This window comes from Salmo salar, chromosome 01 (genome assembly GCF_965601325.2).
Source record: "Salmo salar chromosome 01, fSalSal1, whole genome shotgun sequence".
NCBI lineage: Eukaryota > Metazoa > Chordata > Actinopteri > Salmoniformes > Salmonidae > Salmo > Salmo salar.
Window position 1 is genome coordinate 151,669,428 of NC_138291.1, and position 22,328 is coordinate 151,691,755.

Genomic DNA, 22,328 nt, shown 5'->3' on the forward strand with positions numbered 1-22,328 from the left:
ACACAACCACACTGTCTCAACACACACACACTACCACACTGTCTCAACACAACCACAACCACATTGTCTCAACACAACCACACTGTCTCAACACAACCACAACCACACTGTCTCAACACAACCACACTGTCTCAACACAACCACAACCACACTGCCTCAACAAACACACAACCACAACCACACTGTCTCAACACAACCACACTGTCTCAACACAACCACAACCACACTGTCTCAACACAACCACAGTCTCAACACAACCACAACCACACTGTCTCAACACAACCACACTGTCTCAACACAACCACACTGTCTCAAAACACAACCACAACAACACTGTCTCAACACAACCACACTGTCTCAACACAACCACAACCACACTGTCTCAACACAACCACACTGTCTAAACACAACCACACAGTATCAACACAAAACCACAACCACACTGTCTCAACAGAACCACAACCACACTGTGTCAACACACACACAGCCACACTGTCTCAACACACACACACAACCACACTGTCTCAACACACAACCACACTGTCTCAACACACAACCACACTGTCTCAACACAACTACACTGTCTCAACACACACACAACCACACTGTCTCAACACAACCACAACCACACAGTCTCAACACACACACAACCCCAGTGTCAACACACACCCAACCCTGGTGTCAACACACACACAACCACAGTCTCAACACAACTACACTGTCTAAACACACACACAACCACACTGTCTCAACACAACCACAACCACACAGTCTCAACACACACACAACCGCAGTGTCAACACACACCCAACCCCGGTGTCAACACACACACAACCACAGTCTCAACACAACTACACTGTCTCAACACAACTACACTGTCTCAACACACACACAACAACACTGTCTCAACACAACCACAACCACACTGTCTCAACACACACACACAACCCCAGTGTCAACACACACACAACCACAGTTTCAACACACACACACACACTGTCTCAACACACACACAACCACACTGTCTCAACACAACCACAACCACAGTCTCAACACAACTACACTGTCTCAACACACACACAACAACACTGTCTCAACACAACCACAACCACACTGTCTCAACACACACACACACAACCCCAGTGTCAACACACACACAACCACAGTTTCAACACACACACACACACACACACACTGTCAACACACACACAACCACACTGTCTCAACACAACCACAACCACACTGTCTCAACACACACACACAACCCCAGTCTCAACACACACACACACACTATCTCAACACACACACACACACACTATCTCAACACACACACACACACACACACCACACACACACACACACACACACACACACACACACACACACACACACTGTCTCAACACACACACAACCACACTGTCTCAACACAACCACACAACCACAGTGTCTCAACACAACCACAACCACACAGTCTCAACACACACACAACCACACTGTCTCAACACAACCACCCCTTCTCAACACACACACAACCACAATTTCTCAACACACACACAACCACACTGTCTCAACACACACAACCACACTGTCTCAACAACCACAACCACACTGCCTCAAAACACACACTGCCATACGGCATTCACCTGGCTGCCCTAGAAGTGGAACCACGGTAGCGTCCCAATTGGCACCCTATTCCCTATATAGTGCACTATATTTGACCAGGGCCCAAAGGGTAGCCATAGGGCTCTAGTCCAAGGTAGTGCTCTATATAGGGATTAGGGTGCCATTTGGGACGCAGCCAATGAATCAATGCCCACAGAACATCATCCCTGACGTCATCCAGTACAGTATGTCTTCATTATACATTGGAGAACACACAGCTATCTATAGAATGTGCTATATCTCCTCTTTCCATGAGATACACTTTGTTAAACAGATTTAAGCTACCAGAACCAGCAACACAAATGGATGAGTGAATGTCTTGAGTCAGCACACTACAGTATAGGGCTGCTGTAAGATTCTCTGGGGCTAGCTGCTCCGCTCAGACTGGGTTGAGGTTTGGTGGAGTAGCTACTGGTTATCAACAAGGTGTACTGTAGCCCTGGGTAGGCTAGATAGATACATTCCTTGTAGCTGTGTATCAGTATTTGAAAGCCCACAAGACACAAACACACACATTGTGGGAAAAAAAGATGAATTAATCAATCTAGAAATGTTTCACATATGGTCAGAGAGAAGTAGTAGGCATGCTTTTCAGTCTGTGCGTCCAGATTGTGTGTGTCTCTGTGATTGCACACACACACACACACACACACACACACACACACACACACACACACACACACACACACACCACACACACACACACACACACACACACACACACACACACACACACACACACACACACACACACACACACACATACACGTGGGAGTGTGGTTAATGAATTAGGAGAAGTGGGATATTGTGAGCAGACTACAATGAGAGAGTCTGGCCAAGCGCTACGTTGGTAGCAGTCAGAGAACTTCAATGTTCTAGGAATGCCGGGACCCTCAAGGCTGTCTTCAACAACAGTTTGCCTGCTGTATTCCCTATACAGCACACTACTGTTGACCAGTACTGTTCTATGTAGGGAATAGGGTGCCATTTGGGACGCAGAGGCGAGAGGACATTAGAAAAAAAGCACAGCTGAGGACGTATGATTAAACTGTACTGTGCTACATGACTGGAACCTCTCTCTCTAGCATTATTTAAACCAAATTGAATATGTTTCATTATTTATTTGACACTAAATTGATTTTATTGATGTATTATATTAAGTTAAAATAAGTGTTAATTCAGTATTGTTGTAATTGTCATTATTACAAATATATCCATAAAAATCGGCGGATTAATCGGTATCAGGTTTTTTGGTCCTCCAACAATTGGTATCGGTATCGGCGCAAAAAAAACAAAACATAATCGGTCGACCTCTAGTCTCAACACAACCACACTGTCTCAACACAACCACACTGTCTCAACACAACCACAACCACACTGTCTCAACACAACCACAACCACACTGTCTCAACACAACCACACTGTCTCAACACAACCACACTGTCTCAACACAACCACACTGTCTCAACACAACCACACTGTCTCAACACAACCACAACCACTCTGTCTAAACACAATCACACTGTCTCAACTCACACACAACCACACTGTCTCAACACACACACAACCACAACCACGCTGTCTCAACACACACACAACCACACTGTCTCAACACACACACAACCACAACCACGCTGTCTCAACACACACAACCACACTGTCTCAACAGACACACAACTACAGTCTCAACACAACCACAACCACACTGTCTCAAAACAACCACACTGTCTCAACACAACCACACTGTCTCAACAGACACACAACCACACTGTCTCAACAGACACACAACTACAGTCTCAACACAACCACAACCACACTGTCTCAACACAAACACAACCACAAGGTCTCAACACAAACACAACCACACTGTCTCAACACAACCACAACCACACTGTCTCAACACAACCACAACCACACTGTCTCAACACACACACAACCACACTGTCTCAACACATCCACAACCACACTGTCTCAACACATCCACAACCACACTGTCTCAACACAAACACAACCACACTGTCTCAACACAAACACAACCACACTGTCTCAACAAACACACAATCACAACCACACTGTCTCAACACAACCACACTGTCTCAACACACAACCACTCTGTCTCAACACAACCACACTGTCTCAACACAACCACACTGTCTAAACACAACCACAACCACTCTGTCTAAACACAACCACACTGTCTCAACTCACACACAACCACACTGTCTCAACACAACCACACTGTCTCAACACAACCACAACCACACTGTCTCAACACAACCACACTGTCTCAACACAACCACAACCACACTGTCTCAACAGGACCACAACCACACTGCCTCAACATAACCACACTGTTTCAACACACAAAGAACCACAACCATACTGTCTCATCACAACCACACTGTCTCAACACAACCACACTGTCTCAACAAACACACAGCCACACTGTCTCAACACACACACACAACCACACTGCTGATGTGCCCTTGAGCAAGGCACTTAACCCTTATTGCTCCTGTAAGTCTCCCTGGATAAGAACATCTGCTAAAATGTAAATGTAGTGCTTTTCTCCCTCTCTCTTCCCCTCTTTCTCCCTCCTTCCACCTCAACAACAAACTCCGAAAGCCTAACATGAACCTCTAAACGTATAGCGAGAAGGCAGAGCAAACACAAACCGACACTCACAACAAAACCAAACTCCCTGCTTGAGCTACAGTGTTTACATTTTAGGATCCTTAGCTAAGTAGGTGGAAAGAAACAGGATTTATAGACAGCTTAACACTGAGTTGTTTTCATGCCACTTTACTTTACATGAACCATAAGGTATGCATTAAGTTATAGGTGTGGTTTCAGCTCCGTCTCCTGGATCATTTTTTAAACACTTGAAAAATGATCAATAGTCTGAAGACTACTAGAAGGGGCTATGACGAGTGTCCCATCACTCAAAAACTAAGCCTTCACTGGAAACGAGGACAAATGTAGAGAAAGACTCTAGAGCCTCCACACTTACAGTCCAACAATCTGCCATTACCCCTCAAATCTTCACATTTGAAAGAAGGGATGACGAAGGGAAGGAAGAGAGCGAAGGAACATAAAACCGGGACACGTTAATAGCTCGTGTTGTTAACAACTTAGGGAATAAGGGACTTTGTGTTTTGTTGAGGTAGAATTATTATTATCGGCAGTTTGGCTTGAGAGAGAGAGGAGGAAAGGGGGGAAGAGAGCAAAGAGAGGGGGATAAGTAGCGGGAGTAAGAGAAGAGGGTAGAAGAGAACATGGATGAGAAGAGGTGAAAGAGGTTGAAGAGGAAAGGGAAGAGGAAGCAGAAGAGAAGAGGGAGAAGGCAGGGAGCGAAGAGAGATAGAAGGAGAGGAATGAAGGGAAAAGGATGGAGAGGGAGGAGAAGAGAGGAGGATAGGGAATAGGATGAGGAGGAGGACAAATTAAGGTAAGGGAGTATGAGGAGTAAGAGGAGGAGAAATGCTCTAGCTTAAGACTCCCTGCACTAAATCCCTTCTAGAGGCTCAGGCGGGAGCTGTTGAAGCAGGGAGCCGCCAAATAGATCATATTTACACTTTGGATACGGCTGCCGCTGAGCACAACAAACCCCAAATATGTCAATACAAGGAGCCGTAATAGTAGGCAATTACTAATTAATAATGAATGCGTTGTTCCTCTGGGTCGGCATGGAAACTCCCACCGCCAGCCTCCCACCAAAGCTCTGCTACTGGAACAGTAAAATCCAGGACTGCGTCCCAGATGCAACCCTATTCCCTATATAGTGCACTACATTTGACCTGGGCCCATAGTGCACTATGTAGGGAATAGTGTGCAATTTGGGATGCAGACCAGCTTTAGCGCAACCGAAGGGCACGAAAAGTGCACCAGTGCATTTTTAGAGTGGTTTGACCCTTTATTCATCCCAGGTTTTGTCTCATTGAGATCAAAATGTGTTTTGCAAGAGAGATATAGTTGACTGATTTTGTTTCTTGCATGTAATCTATTACAATGGTGTTAATAAACTATTGATTCAAACTTGTATGGACAAGGGAGGATTTCTTTCTTATGACAATGAAATGAGCTCCAGGTCTGGCATGCTAGTTGGTTTTGGAGCGTGCATAGCCTACAGAGCATCCAGAACGCTTGCTAAGTAAATCTACTACATCAGAACTTAGTACTTAAATCTTCTATAGCAGGGATGGACAACTTTGATGGGGTGGGGGCCACAAAAAAATCTGAATTCATCATGAGGGCCCGCAGTGTCAGTAATTTGACCGTGATTACTACAAGTTTAGATAGCTGGCTAGACTAACTTACCAGTCTAAAAAATATAGCTGACCTGGGCTAAGTGAGTGACTGTCAATTTATTTATTTAACCTTTATTTAACCAGGTAGGCAAGTTGAGAACAAGTTCTCATTTACAACTGTGACCTGGCCAAGATAAAGCAAAGCAGTTCGACACATACAACAACAGAGTTACACATGGAGTAAAACAAACATACAGTCAATAATATAGTAGAAAAATAAGTCTATATATAAAGTGAGCAAATGAGGTGAGATAAGTGAGGTAAAGGTAAAAAAGGCCATGGTGGCAAAGTAAATACAATACACTGCGTGCACAATTATTAGGCAAGTGAGTATTCTGAGTATTCTTATCATTGTTTCTATTCACATTTTCGAACTCCAAACCATATACCGTAATTTCCGGACTATTGAGCGCACCTGAATATAAGCCGCACTTTACACAGGCTTTAACGAAACACGGCTTGTAACAAAAATAAATAGGCTTTAACGAAACACGGCTTGTAATAAAAAATAAAACATTAGCAGTAAGCTTTAGTTGTCTTTTTGCACTGTCAATTCCTCACGCTGCTGTTTTCAACGTCTTATCATCGACTCATTAAGACCAAGCTCCCATGCAGCAGCTCTATTTCCTTTTCCAACAGCCAGATCAATCGCCTTCAACTTGAAAGCTGCATCATATGCATTTCTCTGTGTCTTTGCCATGATGAGGGTGACAAAATGACTACCGTAATCAGGATGGGAAGTTTGAGAGCGCTCGATTTAATCTAAACAGTAAATAAAAAAGTTGTTTGACCTTAATCCGTTCGGCAATTTCATTGGTCTAATGAAAGCTTCATGCCGCCAAAAAACTGAGCACGTCACAGAATGTGTTATTTTGGAAAGCGGGAAAAATCCATATATTAGCCGCGTCATTGTTTAAGCCGCGAGGTTCAAAGCATGGGAAAAAAGTTGCGGCTTATAGTCCGGAAATTACGGTAAACTTGAATGCTTATTGGATTTAATCATTTTCAGGTGATATGTATTTGTGTAATGAGGGAGGGTGTGGCGAAAGGGAATAACACCTTATATCAAGGTGTGCATAATTATTAGGCAGCCTCATTACCTCAGGTAAAATGGGCCAAAAAATGTATTTAACTGACAAAAACCAAAAATGTAAAATGCCTTTCAGACGGATGCGACACTCTTTAAATAGCTAAACTATTGAGGTGTGACCACCGGACATTCAAACGTTTTGTTGCGAATAGTCAACTGGGGCGCAAAAAACGCATGGGGAAGAAAATTAACTGCGAAAGACTTGAGAAGAATTAAACGTCAAACTACCAGGAACCCATTATCCTCCAGTGCCACCCTATTCCAGAACTGCAACCTACATGGAGTGTTCAGAAGTCCAAGGTGTCAAGTGCTCCAAGACATGGCCAAGGTCAAGAAGACTGAAACAAGACCACCACTGAATAAGATTCACAAGTTGAAGCGTCAAGATTGGGCAAAGAAATACCTGAAGACAGATTTTTCAAAGGTTTTATGGACAGATGAAATGAAAGTGACTCTTGATGGACCAAATGGATGGGCCCGTGGCTGGATCAGTAATGGACACAGGGAACCACTTTGAGTCAGGTGCCAGCAAGGTGAAGAAGGGGTACTAGTATGGGCTGCTATCATTGAGGATGAGGTAGTTGGACCTTTTCGGGTTGAAGATGGACTGAAACTCAACTCCCAAACCTACTGCCAGTTTCTGGAAGATTCTTTTGTTAAACAGTGGTACAGGAAGAAGTCCTCAGCATTCTAGAAGGCCATGATCTTTATCCAGGATAATGCTCCATCACATGCATCCAAGTACTCCACTGCTTGGCTAGCCAGCAAGGGTCTCAAACATGCCTGAATAATGACCTGGCCCCCTTCCTCACCTGACTTAAATCCTATTGAGAACTTGTGGGCCCTTCTCAAATGTGAGATTTACAGTGATGGAAGACAATACACCTTTTTGAACAGCATTTGGGAGGCTGTGGTTGCTGCTTCAGCGAAAATTTATCGTGAACAGATCAAGAAACTGACAGACTCCATGGATGGAAGGCTCATGGCAGTTATTGAAAATAAGGGTGGCTATATTGGTCACTGAATATTTTTGAAAGGCCAAAAATGTTATATCATTGTCATTTTGTGTTACTTATCTGTTACACTTACTCCAAAAATTGAGAATAAACAAGTGAGTTGAGAGAAATAATTTTTGTAATTTAGTTGCCTAATTATTCTGCACACTAATAGTTGCCTAATAATTGTGCACACTTACATATTTCCCTGAGAAAGACAAAACTCACTTTTCCTTTGTTAAACATTTAGGTTTGAGGTTCAATAACATTTTGGATTGACTGAGAGCATTGTGTTTGTTCAACAATAAAATTAATCCGGAGGAATACAATTTGCCTAATAATTGTGCACGCAGTGTATAGCAAGTAAAACACTGGAATGGTAGATTTGCAATGGAAGAAAGTGCAAAGTAGAAATAGAAATAATGGGGTGCAAAGGAGCAAAATACATAAATAAATAAATACAGTAGGGAAGAGGTAGTTGTTTGGGCTAAATTATAGATGGGCTATGTACAGGTGCAGTAATCTGTGAGCTGCTCTGCCACCTGGTGCTTAAAGCTAGTGAGGGAGATAAATGTTTCCAGTTTTTGAGATTTTTGTAGTTCGTTCCAGTCATTGGCAGCAGAGAACTGAAAGGAGAGGCGGCCGAAAGGAGGAATTGACTTTGGGGGTCGCCAGAGAGATATACCTGCTGGAGCGCGTGCTACATGTGGGTGCTGCTATGGTGACCAGTGAGATGAGATAAGGGGGAACTTTACCTAACAGGGTCTTGTAGATGACTTGGAGCCAGTGGGTTTGGCGACGAGTATGAAGCGAGGGCCATCCAACGAGAGCGTACAGGTCGCAGTGGTGGGTAGTATATGGGGCTTTGGTGACAAAACAGATGGCACTGTGAAAGACTGCTTCCAGTTTATTGAGTAGGGTATTGGAGGCTATTTTGTAAATGGCATCGCCGAAGTCGAGGATCGGTAGGATGGTCAGTTTTACGAGGGTATGTTTTGCAGCATGAGTGAAAGATGCTTTGTTGCGAAATAGGAAGCCAATTCTAGATTTAACAATGATAACATAAGAGTAAAACTGCTAATGCACAACCACATTTTTAAGATTGCACCTTGTGTTTGCACCTTGTGAATTGATCCACAGGCCTACAAAAGGGGGCTGCCAGCTTCCCATCTCTGCTCTATAGGAAACTGAAGAATTGCCACCACACATATCAGCTGAATAACGCTAAGTGAGTTGTTGAGTTTGACAGCTCAGTGGTATGGGTCACAGAGCCAAAGACAACTCTGAGGAGGGCAACTTGTCTTTGTTTGTGGCATCAAACAACTTCCTATCAAGAGCAGATACTTAAATCCTCCTCATCCAATTAGCTTTTCTTGTTTGCTTCACTGGCAAACAACAAAAGCCAAAATGGCCCTATTTGTCATGACAGCCCCCTGACAAATTCTGAGGCCTGTGTGTGTGCGCACCCATGTGTGTGTGTGTGTTCGTGCATGCAAGCGTGCGTATGCACAGTTATACACATGCTCATTTTTAACATTTCTCTACACGTTTACTTCTACATGCATAACAGTGACCTTTTGTGTGTCTCCCCTTGCGCCCCCCAGCTCCCTCCTCACCTTTGACCCATGGGGTTGTAGATCTCGTTGCTCTGGCACCCGCTAATGGTGATTGGGTCAAAGAACTGGAAGGAGCGCAGGCCCACGCCAGAGATGGCCACCAGGTGGGAGCGGAACTGGACCAGGATGGCCTTGGTGCGGTAGAAGGCCACGCTCAGGTCATGGCTCACTGGGATTACCAGGGGGTTGGTCCTGCAGGTCAGACGCCAATCACCTAGAAGGAGGGAACAGGGAGAGGGATGGGGGGAAGGAGAGAGACAGGGAAAGGAGGGACAAAGAGGGATGTGGAAAGTTAGAGAAATAGCTCATATGGGATTCATAAGAGATCTTTCCACGCTTCCACAGTTCCATAGGTTGTATTTACAGACCTAAGCTGTGGATGACCTCCTTGGTGTCCACCAGTTGAACGGTGATGTTGCACTGTGTCTGGTCGATGTAGCCTGTCCCGTCTGCAGCTAGGTGGATTATCACAGCAGCAGCCACCATGGGGTGGGAAAAGTTGGCCTGGGTGAGAAGGGAATACTCACATTTAGTGCCCTAAACTATCAACACATTCATATAGGGCATATTACTAACTGGAGATATGTTTATGTAACTTCAGCTTTTGCGTAAATCTTCAAAAGAAATATTTGAGTCACAGGGGTCAGTCTCAGCCTTTGCCCACCCATATCCCATGACTCCTGACCTCTAACCTATGGCCTGTGACCTACCTTGAGCCAGTACTGGGGGTACCAGGAGGACTGCTGGGCCTCTCTGCAGGGAAACCAGGCGTACTGGGAAACCCCGTCAGACAGGTCAAACACCTTGGACTGGCATGTCTGATAACACACACAGAGAGACAGAGACAGAGAGACACAGAGAGACAGAGAGACAGAGACACACAGAGAGACAGAGAGACAGAGAGACAGAGAGACAGAGACAGAGAGACAGAGACAGAGAGACACAGAGAGACAGAGACAGAGAGACACAGAGAGACAGAGAGACAGAGAGACACAGAGAGACAGAGACACAGAGAGACAGACACAGAGAGACACAGAGAGACAGAGAGACAGAGAGAGAAATTAAGATTCGTAGTGACACCAAATATGTTTGCAACATTTGTACATAGAATTCGCACACATTTCGTGGAAACAAAATGTTTCTTAAAATGTCAGATAATCTTTGCTTCTTTTTCTGAAACAAGATAGTTCATTTTCAGATTATGAACCAAATCAATGTGTATTGGCATCATTAGAAAGTGTATTTTTCTGATTATTTTGATATTTTGTTGCCTTGAAGGTTGAGATGTGTTCAAAGCCCTGCCAACAGGGTAATTCCTGGACTTAATTAATGGTGTGAGGAAGTTGCTGGGGAAAACAAGGCTGAGGTGACACGGCACACATGGAGGGCCAGTGTAACGCGCTAAGCAAGTTTACGCCGTGAAAAAACAGGCAGTCTGGGGAAAGGGGAGCTTCAGTTCCCCTCTCTTTCTTTCTCTCTAAATATCTCACTCTCCATTACTCCTTTTCATCTTTCACTCCACCACTCGTTTGTTCCCTCTTTCCATCCCTCCATCTCTCCACTCTCTTTCTCTCTCTATCTCACCCCTCTTCTATCTTTAATGTTTTTCTCAGAACCAGAGAGCCAGATGCCAACTCATAAGGCCTATATACTTCCATGCCTCTACCTGACAGCTCTACTTCATCCTCTGTATGAGGGCTGCTTAGTTAAGGACAGGCATAGATGGAAGGCTGTTTGTGTTGTTTGCTGTCTCTCTTCACAGGAGAGAGGTTATCTGTGACCAGTAGAAGCTGGTGAACCATGTTAGAGATAGCAATGGGAAAGGGGTATTTAATTATAATTATTTTTAACCTTTATTTAACTAGGCAAGTCAGTTAAGAACTAATTCTTATTTAAAATGACACCTACCCCAGCCAAACCTGGACGACGCTGGGCCAATTGTGCACCGCCCTACGGGACTCCAAGTCACATCTGGATGTGATACAGCCTGGAATTGAACCAGGGACTGTAGTGGCAACCTCTTGCACTGAGATGCAGTGCCTTAGACCACTGTGCCACTCAGGAGCCAAGGTAGGCATACCTACATCAGTTAGTTGTACAACTGAATGCATTCCACTGAAATGTGTCTTCCGCATTTAACCCAACCCCTCTGAATCAAAGAGGTGCGGGGGGCTGCCTTAATCGACATCCACGTCTTCGGGCACCCAGGGAACAGTGGGTTTACTGGGGCAGAATGACAGATTTTTACTTTGTCATCTCGGGATTCGATCCAGAAACCTTTTGGTTACTGGCCCAACACTCCTACCCGCCAGGCTACCTGCCTACCTGGGGGGAGAGTGTACAGACACAGGCACAAGGACAGACAGTTTCGCCCGGAGCCTGATGCCAGTGAAATCAGACACCTGTAACCAGAGACGTCCACCCAGAGCTAGACGAACCAGACGCAGTGGTGGAAACTACCCAGAAGCTCTTGGAGAAATCTATCTGTCCCCTGGATCTGCCAAGGTGACAGTTATGGATAGGCAGAGGAGGGAGCTGAGGTGACGAAGACCCAGCTACCTGTGCGTATCTGTTGTTGTTTGGTGATATTCTTCATGGTGCTTCCCTCTCAATGCACTGGGGTACATCAGTCTTGTGTTGAGAGTTGCTATGGCTCCTCACCCTGCTGCAGACTGAAGCGGTGAGTGAGTATTGCACAGGTGACAGCCAACCAATGACTTATTTATGTAAACACAGGTAGCACTGAGTCGTCGTCCCCCACCCCCCTCGGGTGTTTTTATAACACCCCACAGTTTTCGACAGACAGAGCTAGCACACTGTAATTGCACGTCAAGCTTGCCCTCTAGCAAACACCTATAAAAAGCAATGCCGGTAGGAGGGTTCATCAGCCTCCAAAGTTCTGTTACTCCCCAGCCTCCTCCTGTACAATGGCAAGAGTCAGACTAGTCCAAGTAAGATTGGTCATTCATTTGATTTGGTCATTAGGAGGTTGTAAATACAACCCCCAACCTCCCCCAAGGACTGACCCTGTGTGTTTGTGTGTTTGTGTGTAAAGCAGGAGCCCACAGAGGACCACATAGCAGGGGCCTTGCATCACGGAGCGAACCACAACAGAGCAGCCAAGCAAGGTCTCTAACATAAGCAACACACAGGGAAAAATAAACAAATAAAACAAATGCCGGACAATAAATCGCCGGAGACCGCAGCTTGAGAGAGTACGTCGGAAAAGGGAAAGGAGAAAGGAGAAAGAAGAAACAACACTTGAGTCTAAACTTAGAGCCTTTTTTGTTCACTTTGTTATGGCAGTAAAAAAGTCCTCTGCCGCGCCGGTCAACTGGATTGCTACAACATTATCGCACGAGATGTTGACAAAAGACAGTCCCAGAGACTATTTTAGGTCTCTGTGTTGCAAGAGAGAGGACAAGAGAAAGAGAGAGAAAGAGAGAGAGAGGAGAGAGAGAGGACGAGAGAAAGAAAGAAAAGAAAAATAACCCTATAAAAGAGGTGAGAGTAGTGTTGTCAGCCCTCTGCGGTTTCCTCACCCTTGTAGCAGCCTAAAGACAAGGCCATGTGGCCGCAGACCCCTTCTACTGTCACATCAAGGGGGGCTTGCTAGACAAGTAAACGGAGGGAGGGGGAGGGAGGGAGGGAGGGAGGGAGGGAGGGAGGGAGGGAGGGAGGGAGGGAGGGAGGGAGGGAGGGAGGGAGGGAGGGAGGGCACCCGTTTCTCATCCTCAAACACCAAAAGTGCACCCCCCTCTCATCCCCTCCATTCCACCCCCTGCGTCCCTTCAGCCTCTGCGCAGCTCGAACTGGGTGTTTGGAAGTTAGAAGCAAAACACCTAAAGCCTATGGTTCCCTGAACAACACAGCAGCAACAGCAGGGAAGGAGCTCTAAGATCTGTACTGTTGTGTTTCCCCCCCTCTACCCCTCCATCGGTCCTTAATTCAGACCAGCTGTCTGCTTACGAGCAGACAACATTGAGCACCCGGTCTGCAGATACACGCTGTTGTTTTTAAATCACCACTTAAGGTAAAAGGAGGGAAGGAGGGCCGAGAGCAGACAGGCAGCCAGAAGAGCAATCTCATTGTGGGTGTGTGAGAGAGAGAGACACAATTAGACCCACCCGAATCAATCATGAGAAAACAAAAAGATAATTACTTGACACATTGGAAAGAATTAACAAAAAAACGAGCAAACTAGAATGCTATTTGGCCCTAAACAGAGAGTACACAGCGGCAGAATACCTGACCACTGTGACTGACCTAAACTTAAGGAAGGCTTTGACTACGTACAGACTCAGTGCTCATAGCCTTGCTATTGAGAAAGGCCGCCGTAGGCAGACCTGGCTCTCAAGAGAAGACAGGCTATGTGCACACTGCCCACAAAATGAGGTGGAAACTGAGCTGCACTTCCTAACCTCTAATGTATGACAATATTAGAAACACATATTTCCCTCAGATTACACAGATCCACAAAGAATTTGAAAACAAACCCAATTTTGATCAACTCCCATATCTACTGGGTGAAATACTACAGTGTGCCATCACAACAGCAAGATGTGTGACCTGTTGCCACAAGAAAAAGGTGAAGAGCAAACACCATTGTATATACAATCCATATTTATGTTTATTTATATTCCCTTTTGTACTTTCACTATTTGCTCATTGTTACAACACTGTATATATACATAATATGACATTTGAAATGTCTTTATTCTTTTGGAACTTCTGTGAGTGTAATGTTTACTGTTCATTTTTATTGTTTATTTCACTTTTGTTTATTATCTACTTCCCTTGCTTTGGCAATGTTAACATATGTTTCCCATGCCAATAAAGCCCTTGAATTGAATTGAATTGAGAGAGCGAGCGAGCGAGAGAGACAGGGTGGGGGAGGGGGGATAGGGCCATTGAGGCCATTCTCCTGTGTGTCTCCTCCATGGAGGGGTTCACCCAGTCTGGCTGAAGCAGAGAGCCCTACTTCCCCTTTGGCCCTATAGCTCATATCAGCCTAGACCAGTCAGATCCCAAGACACATGTTGGCTGCCCTAACCCACACGCTTTAGCAAGCTACGTGAGAAGGCTCCATTTGAAGACTCTTGCAGCCAGGGCAATCATTCAGGGTGGTAGAGAGAGGGAAAGTGAGAGAGAAAGAAAGAGAGAGAGACAGAGATGGGAGAGACACGGGGAGCCAGAGAGAGACGGGGACGAGAGAGAGACAGAGATAGAGAAACAGAGACAGAGAGACAGAGAGCATGGAGCAGGGTTCCGCTCAAATGCAGCAAATAGAACAGACTGCCTATTAGCACCGTTTCTCACAATGATCCCCCCCACCAAATGGAAGACGTAGAGAGAAGGAGGAGGGAGAGGGTAAAAAACCACAGAGCCAGAGACATAATGATGGTCTTAATTGCTTAATTTGCCTCTACCATGGCGTTTCCCGCTGCGGTTCAGATCGGATGCCAGTGGTAGAAGTTAGATCACCTCTGCAGAGGGAAGCCTTAGCCACAGCCAGGCTGGGAGAAGAGAGAGGCCCAGACCATAACACCCAACCTCTACAACCAGACACACACAGCCAGGCTGGGAGAAGAGAGAGGCCCAGACCATAACACCCAACCTCTACAACCAGACACACACAGCCAGGCTGTGAGAAGAGAGAGGCCCAGACCATACCACCAACCTCTACAACCAGACACACACAGCCAGGCTGGGAGAAGAGAGAGGCCCAGACCATAACACCCAAGCTCTACAACCAGACACACACAGCCAGGCTGTGAGAAGAGAGAGGCCCAGACCATACCACCAACCTCTACAACCAGACACACACAGCCAGGCTGGGAGAAGAGAGAGGCCCCAGACCATAACACCCAACCTCTACAACCAGACACACACAGCCAGGCTGGGAGAAGAGAGAGGCCCCAGACCATAACACCCAACCTCTACAACCAGACACACACAGCCAGGCTGGGAGAAGAGAGAGGCCCCAGACCATAACACCCAACCTCTACAACCAGACACACACAGCCAGGCTGGGAGAAGAGAGAGGCCCCAGACCATAACACCCAACCTCTACAACCAGACACACACAGCCAGGCTGGGAGAAGAGAGAGGCCCCAGACCATAACACCCAACCTCTACAACCAGACACACACAGCCAGGCTGGGAGAAGAGAAAGGCCCCAGACCGTAACACCAAACCCAAGCCAACCTCAGCCTTAGACGGAGACACACACAGTCAAGATGGAAGAGAGAGGGCCCTAACCCCAACCCCAGGTCTTTAGCTATAAACACACAGTCAGGCTAGCTGGAAGAGAGAAAGAGGGAGAGGCCCCAAGCGTAACCCCAAACCCAACAGTAACCTCAGCCACCCAAGAGCAGCCCACTCACAACATGTTAACTGGCTGCAGGATGATCTCACAGTTCCTCTCTCTCTAACCTCATGGCCATCCTGCAGAGGAGAGTACATGCAGCATCTCTGGGACTCAGTTTATGAGTTGAAAATAGCCCATGCTTGTATACACTTCTCTGCAAATATTTTCATTCATAAGTATGAATGACATCTAATCAAGCCATAAACATCTATGTTGCTTCTCAACAGAAGGGTCCATATTCTGCTCCTGTGTACTGCGTAGCTTATGAAAGGCCTATTCAGTGCGAGGGGTGACCCTGTTTGGCCTCTCAGGATTGGTCATGAAAAGTGCAGCTTTGGAACACGGCGTTTGTTGGAGCTTGTCCGCCCTAGCTGACTACCGCTGGTTTCCTCTACGTCCGGCTGCCCCTCCCTAAGTACACTGGATTCAACACACATTACGGCACATTTGGGGAGCGGATGTTTCTTATTTGGCCACTGCTCCCAAATGTGTTTATTTATTTCATCGAAACACATCCAGTAAACAGCTGCTTGGCCTCTTTTTCTTTTCTTTTTTCTTCATCCCCGCTTTGTTTTGTGAAAGTTAGCATAAATAAGAGCTCCATCAGGGTGGAAGAAGCGAGCATCTGTGAGACATTTGCGGGTCGAGTCCTGTGCGAGGTTCAAACCGCCATTATTTAGCGGAATGCTGGTAAGCGCCTGACGTGTGAGGTAATGTCCTGTCACCGAGGAGAAACGGCTCCCCGGCCCCACCCTTACCGCCAGGCACACCGTCCCATTGGCTACTGAGCTAATAACGGGTCTTATACGGCCTACTGAGAGGAGGCCGTGCTCTAGCCGCAGCCCAGCGAGTGAGCTGAGGGCAAAGTAATAGTGTGGTCTACCTACTCCCCTGATCTCATCTGTCAAGACCTAAGCAGTGGCTGGTGCTACGACCACAGGACCAGGGTGGGTGGGTGCACCAGTGCCAGGCCAACCAGCCGATCGCAGATGGATTCAGAATGGCGATGGATTCCTTGGGCATGGCCTTCTCTGTCAGGCTGCCATTGGCACATAAATGTCCCTCACTCAACACGTCCAACACTCGGCCCTGCGGCCAAAACCTACGTGTTAACAGCTCGAAATGTAAATGAGGGCTGCTGATACCTCCAGAACCCGACCTGATGGGGATTCCAGATGGTCCCCTTAATGATAATTGAAACAGGAGAACGTCGGAACGCCATTCGGGGCTTTTTTAATGTTACCACATGCTTATGTCACTGGCCGCAAGCCTGACGAGGAGTGTGGTTTGGAGTGGGTTTATAGTGTGAGGGAAACATGCCCTTCCTTGTAGTTCCTCACCGAGAGCACAGAGCTGTTAGCTACTGGATGGGCTTTGGTGTGTGTGTTGCTGCCTGCGCACACTGCACTTCTGGGACTCGGCACAAAACCACGGTGATTGTTTCCTTGTTTTTACTAGCCAGACACTTTTTGCCCATCCTCCTCCTCCTCTTCTCTCATGTTCTTCTCTCTTCCTCTTCTAGTAAACGGTGAGTTACCTGAGGGACCACACTGTCTTAGTTGCCTGCGAGAAGGAATCTCTATCCATAGCTCCGTGCACATACATGGCTCTAACATGCTAAATGCCTGGGCTCAGAATCATATGCTGGTGATTATTTGTGGCGTGGGTGGACTGCTACTAATGTTATCCTGTAGTCTGCCTGGGATCCATGATAAAACACTGGGGTTCTCTAGGGCTCTGGACCAGGGTTGCGTCAGAGATTGCTGGGCAGCATCCATCCCCTGAGAAATCACCTGGCTCACCATTAAATGGTTTACTGTAATATGCGTTGCTGGTTGCTAGTGCTAAGCCCAATTCACCAATTAACCCAGCTAAAATAAATATCCCATGGTGTTACTGTGTGAACATTATGTAGTGCTGCACAAAGACAGGAGTGGTACAATGAATCCTCTGGGGACCACGACTATAATCCTACATGAAGCATGGCCGACTTACTGTAGCTGCTGCTGGACAGACAGTGCGGACGGTATGTGACGTGTGTGGTGTGTGTGTGAACGTGCGTGCGTGCATGTGTTCCATGGGAAAGCAAAAACACATGTTCATGTACGTAAACTTCCCAAAGCAGACCCTCAAACACTGGTCTTCTATATGCATCTATACATGGCTAACCCTAACGTCGTACCACTTCCTCAATGGAAAGATGAAGCTAGCACTACAGATGAATTGGCCAAGAAACACATTTCAAATGTTCAAGGAGGCAGATTTGTATCATCATTAACACTTATCAACCCTCAAATTGTCTTAATGCTTAAGTTAATTATATCTCTTGTGTCTGTATTGTATTTTAATTAAATAAAAAAGCAGAGTTGTGATGACTTTGAATCTGTTTAAAATAATTAAATAAGGGCTGTCCTTGGGGTGTGAAACTGGGGTTTGGCCAATTTATGCATTAGTGTCCATTATTTGTTCTGAAATGTTAATTCTAAGCCATGGCATTTTCCATAAAATGCACATCTGAAGCGTTGCTCCTCCCTGTGTTACTGGGTGTAGACATTATTCGCTAGGATCAAATTGACAGCAGACATAATCCATTAACAAACTGTCTGAGGTCTTTAGTGAAGGGAATAGAGCTGGTGACGAAAGCAAAGCACACAGTACAAAGAAACACTGTCTGCCTTCTTCCTCTCCTCTCTGTCCGCCTCGCTCTCTCCCTTTCCTACTCTCTGTTTCTCTCTGTCTGTCTCTCTCTCTCTCTCTCCTACTCTCTCTTTCGCTCTGTCTGTCTCTCTCTCTCCCTTTCCTACTCTCTCTTTTTCTCTGTCCGTCTCTCTCTCTCTTTCCTACTCTCTTTTTCTCTGTCTGTCCGTCTCTCTCTCCCTTTCCAACTCTCTCTTTCCTGTCTGTCTGTCTGTCTGTCTGTCTGTCTGTCTGTCTGTCTGTCTGTCTGTCTGTCTGTCTGTCTGTCTGTCTGTCTGTCTGTCTGTCTGTCTGTCTGTCTGTCTGTCTGTCTGTCTGTCTGTCTGTCTGTCTGTCTGTCTGTCTGTCTGTCTGTCTGTCTGTCTGTCTGTCTGTCCCTTTCCTACTCTTTCTTTCTCTCTGTCCGTCTCTCTCCCCCTTTCCTACTCTTTCTTTCTCTCTGTCCGTCTCTCTCTTTCCTACTATCTCTTTCTGTCTGTCTGTCTCTCTCTCTCACTTTCCTACTCTCTATATCTCTGTCTGTCTGTCTCTCTCTCTATTTCCTACTCTCTCTTTTTCTCTGTCCATCTCTCTCTCCCTTTCCTACTCTGTCTTTCGCTCTGTCCATCTCTCTCTCTCTTTCCTACTCTTTTTCTCTCTGTCCATCTCTCTCTCCCTTTCCTACTCTCTCTTTCTCTCTGTCTGTCCGTCTCTCTCCCTTTCCTACTCTCTCTTTTGCTCTGTCCATCTCTCTCTCTCTGTCTGTCTCTCTCTCTCCCTTTCCTACTCTCTCTCTCTCTGTATCTTTCCTACTCTCTCTTTCTCTCTGTCCGTCTCGCTCTCTCTCTCTCTTTCCTACTCTCTCTTTCTCTCTGTCCGTCTCGCTCTCTCTCTCTCTTTCCTACTCTCTATTTCTCTCTGTCCGTCTCTCTCTTTCCTACTCTCTCTTTCTCTATGTCTGTCTCTCTCCCTCTCTTTCCTACTCTATTTCTCTCTATCTGTCTCTGTCTCACATCCTATTTCTGTGCCTTATTTTTTTCCTGTTCTCTCTCACACTCTCTCTATTTCCTTCTGTCTTCTTCTGTCTGTCCCTCCATCCCGTTTGCACATTCTCAGAGTGCAAGACATCTCAATGGAGCGCCACCTCCACATTCATTCTGGATGGAGTAAGTTACCCTCCTGCACAACCGGCACACTGTGCAACCGACATGATAAAACTGACGGCGAGAAGAAAAAAACTAGGAAAGAAAATCAAACGGAGCGCGGGCCCTGCCCTCCAACAGCGCGCGGGCCCTGCCCTCCGACAGCGCGCGGGCCCTGCCCTCCGACAGTGCGCTGGGCTATAAAAGTCAACAGGCAGACCCGGTAGCCGCTGATAGATGCGTGTCTCTCTTAATCGCTGATTTCTTCTTGAAAGAAGAAAGACTGCAGGCTACTCAGCTCTCTGCTGTTACACACAGTGGCAGTGTGTATATATTGTTTCCTAAGTACAAGGCTTTGCAAGCTGCGTTATATCATTTCTCAGCCCGGTTTTGGCCCTGACGGCCAGACTGACAGGCCAGACTGACAGGGGAAATGATGTGTTTCTTATGTACTTATGTATGGCCTGGTGCTGGAAGGTTGTTGCTCACCCAAACGGAGGGAAGGAGGAAGCTGGCAGAGTTTAGCTCAGTGGTGCAGATGTGTGGATGAGAATGATCCACCAACGACTTGCTTGGCAAAAGTTTGCCCTGAACTTCCTATAAGAAGTTAATTTACTGTATCTAACCAGGTGCAGACATATGCTTGCCTGTGTGCGTCTGGCCTGCCTGTAGATAGACCCTCCGTAACCCCAGTCCACATCAGATTCCGTGAATAACCAGGTCCAACTCATCCCAAGTGCCTTCGTCCTCCATACGTCTGTTGTTCCTTTCATGCATCCTGACTGATTCCTATCACTAGCTCTCTCCCTCTGGTCCCCGCACACCCTGCCTCCCCGTGCTTTGAAATGTTGAAACCCCACCTGGCCCGACACCGCCCCGACCACGGTGAGGGACACAACAAGCGTGGTAGAAATCAACAAGAGGGTTTGGAGCCAGGAGCCTTCCACCATCACCCACACTACCTGACATCAAACATAGTTACCCACGATCCACTGGGGCTGCTGGCTGGTGGGCGGCCCTTGCCCTTGTTTACCACTGAAGATCCAGATCAGAAGCGCCCATGGTTCCATGCTCCAAACTCGTTTCCATGACCTCACAGCTCTGAGCCATGACATGTGAAATTCAGCCTCAAAGCGTAGATAGTACATACAATGTATACGGTACAGTGGGAAACTGTAGGTTTCTGGTAAACCTGTTATGTCCAAGTGAAATCTGCACTAAACAGTAAACATTGAAAAGTCATGAAAGAAAACAATAAAGTCTATGTATCAGCAACATCGCTGGAAAAGTAGCTGTTACACCTGTGTGTAACTATCTAGTTACAGCACATAACATTGCCAAAAACACCTATATGAACAACATTGGTTCGGTACAGTGCAGTAGCAACCTTCAGCGGGAAGCAGAACTGGACAGTGCCCCAATCAGCCTTGCATGGAGGGAAAACTTTAACGAGCAAACTCAAGTCTGTGGAAGTCGCTTCTGGTACCAATAAACCCTAGGTGCTCTGGTTACAGTAGACAGGAAATCAGAACGTGTCATCTCCTGTGCCCACCTTTGGGGGCGAGAGAACGGACGGCAGGGGATATTGTGTGTGGGGCGTGCAGTCCATACAAAGAGGTAGCTGGGTACTGTAATTTTGTGAGACAGCTTTATTGTCATCTTGACCGGGGGAGATATTATCTCTGAGCGCACAGGCCAGGATCAAATAGAGTGAGTGCGTGCCACGTCTGGATGAAGGATCTCCGAAAAGGTGCGGCAGGAGGGCACGGGGAGTCTGAGGGAAGTCTGACAGGGTGAGGAGGCATGTGCTGAAAAGTAAGCATTACTGTAACGATCAATAGTAAAGGCATGTCAGATGAACTCAACTAAACCCAGCGTTTCCATCCAAGTGTTTTAAAACACTGAAACCACGAGGTCCTTAACTCAGGGTGAACACATGCTGTTACTGTAGCTGCTGCTGTTCCTGGATAGCTTCAGATGTTGTTGTATGGTGTATGCGTGTGTATGCGTACAGTGTGTGTGTGTGTGTATGTGATGGTGTGTGTGTAGCCTACAGTAGGTGGCCTTGCAGTTTGGCAGTGATACCATCTCAAGCTGACCCAGGGCACTGTGTTCTTCACAGTAGAAATCATTTATGGAGCACGTGTGCTGCTCTGCTGGGTCTTCAGGGAAAATAGCTTCTTATGCAACTACATTGGTGGGAACACACTTTGTCTCCTCTCTCACACACATCGAGCTGTGAGCTCGTGTAGATAGTATGAACATTGACGTCACAAAAGGAGCTCAACACTTGTATTGAGAGGCCACCTTTCTCTGTATTGAAAACACTGTGTAGACTAAATGACATTCTTTGTGCAAAAACAGTTCTGAAAACATTAATATATGCCATTTAGCAGACACTTTTATCCATAAGCAACTTAGTCATGCGTGCATACATTTTACATATGGGTGGTCCCAGGAATTGAACCCA

The 22,328-nt window shown here is 46.3% G+C and overlaps 1 protein-coding gene across 2 annotated transcripts in view; it reads right to left on the reverse strand.

Annotated features, from left to right (window-relative positions):
* The window catches only part of LOC106565903 (pappalysin-1), a 126,289-nt gene that overhangs the window by 49,438 nt on the left and 54,523 nt on the right, over positions 1-22,328 (reverse strand). For both annotated transcript variants that reach the window (XM_045691089.2, XM_045691078.2), the window contains exons 11-13: positions 10,381-10,488; positions 10,039-10,174; positions 9,671-9,884 (exon numbers count right to left, since the gene is read on the reverse strand). In XM_045691089.2, coding sequence (XP_045547045.1) covers positions 9,671-9,884; positions 10,039-10,174; positions 10,381-10,488 — 458 coding nt within the window. The remainder of the gene's footprint in view (positions 1-9,670; positions 9,885-10,038; positions 10,175-10,380; positions 10,489-22,328) is intronic.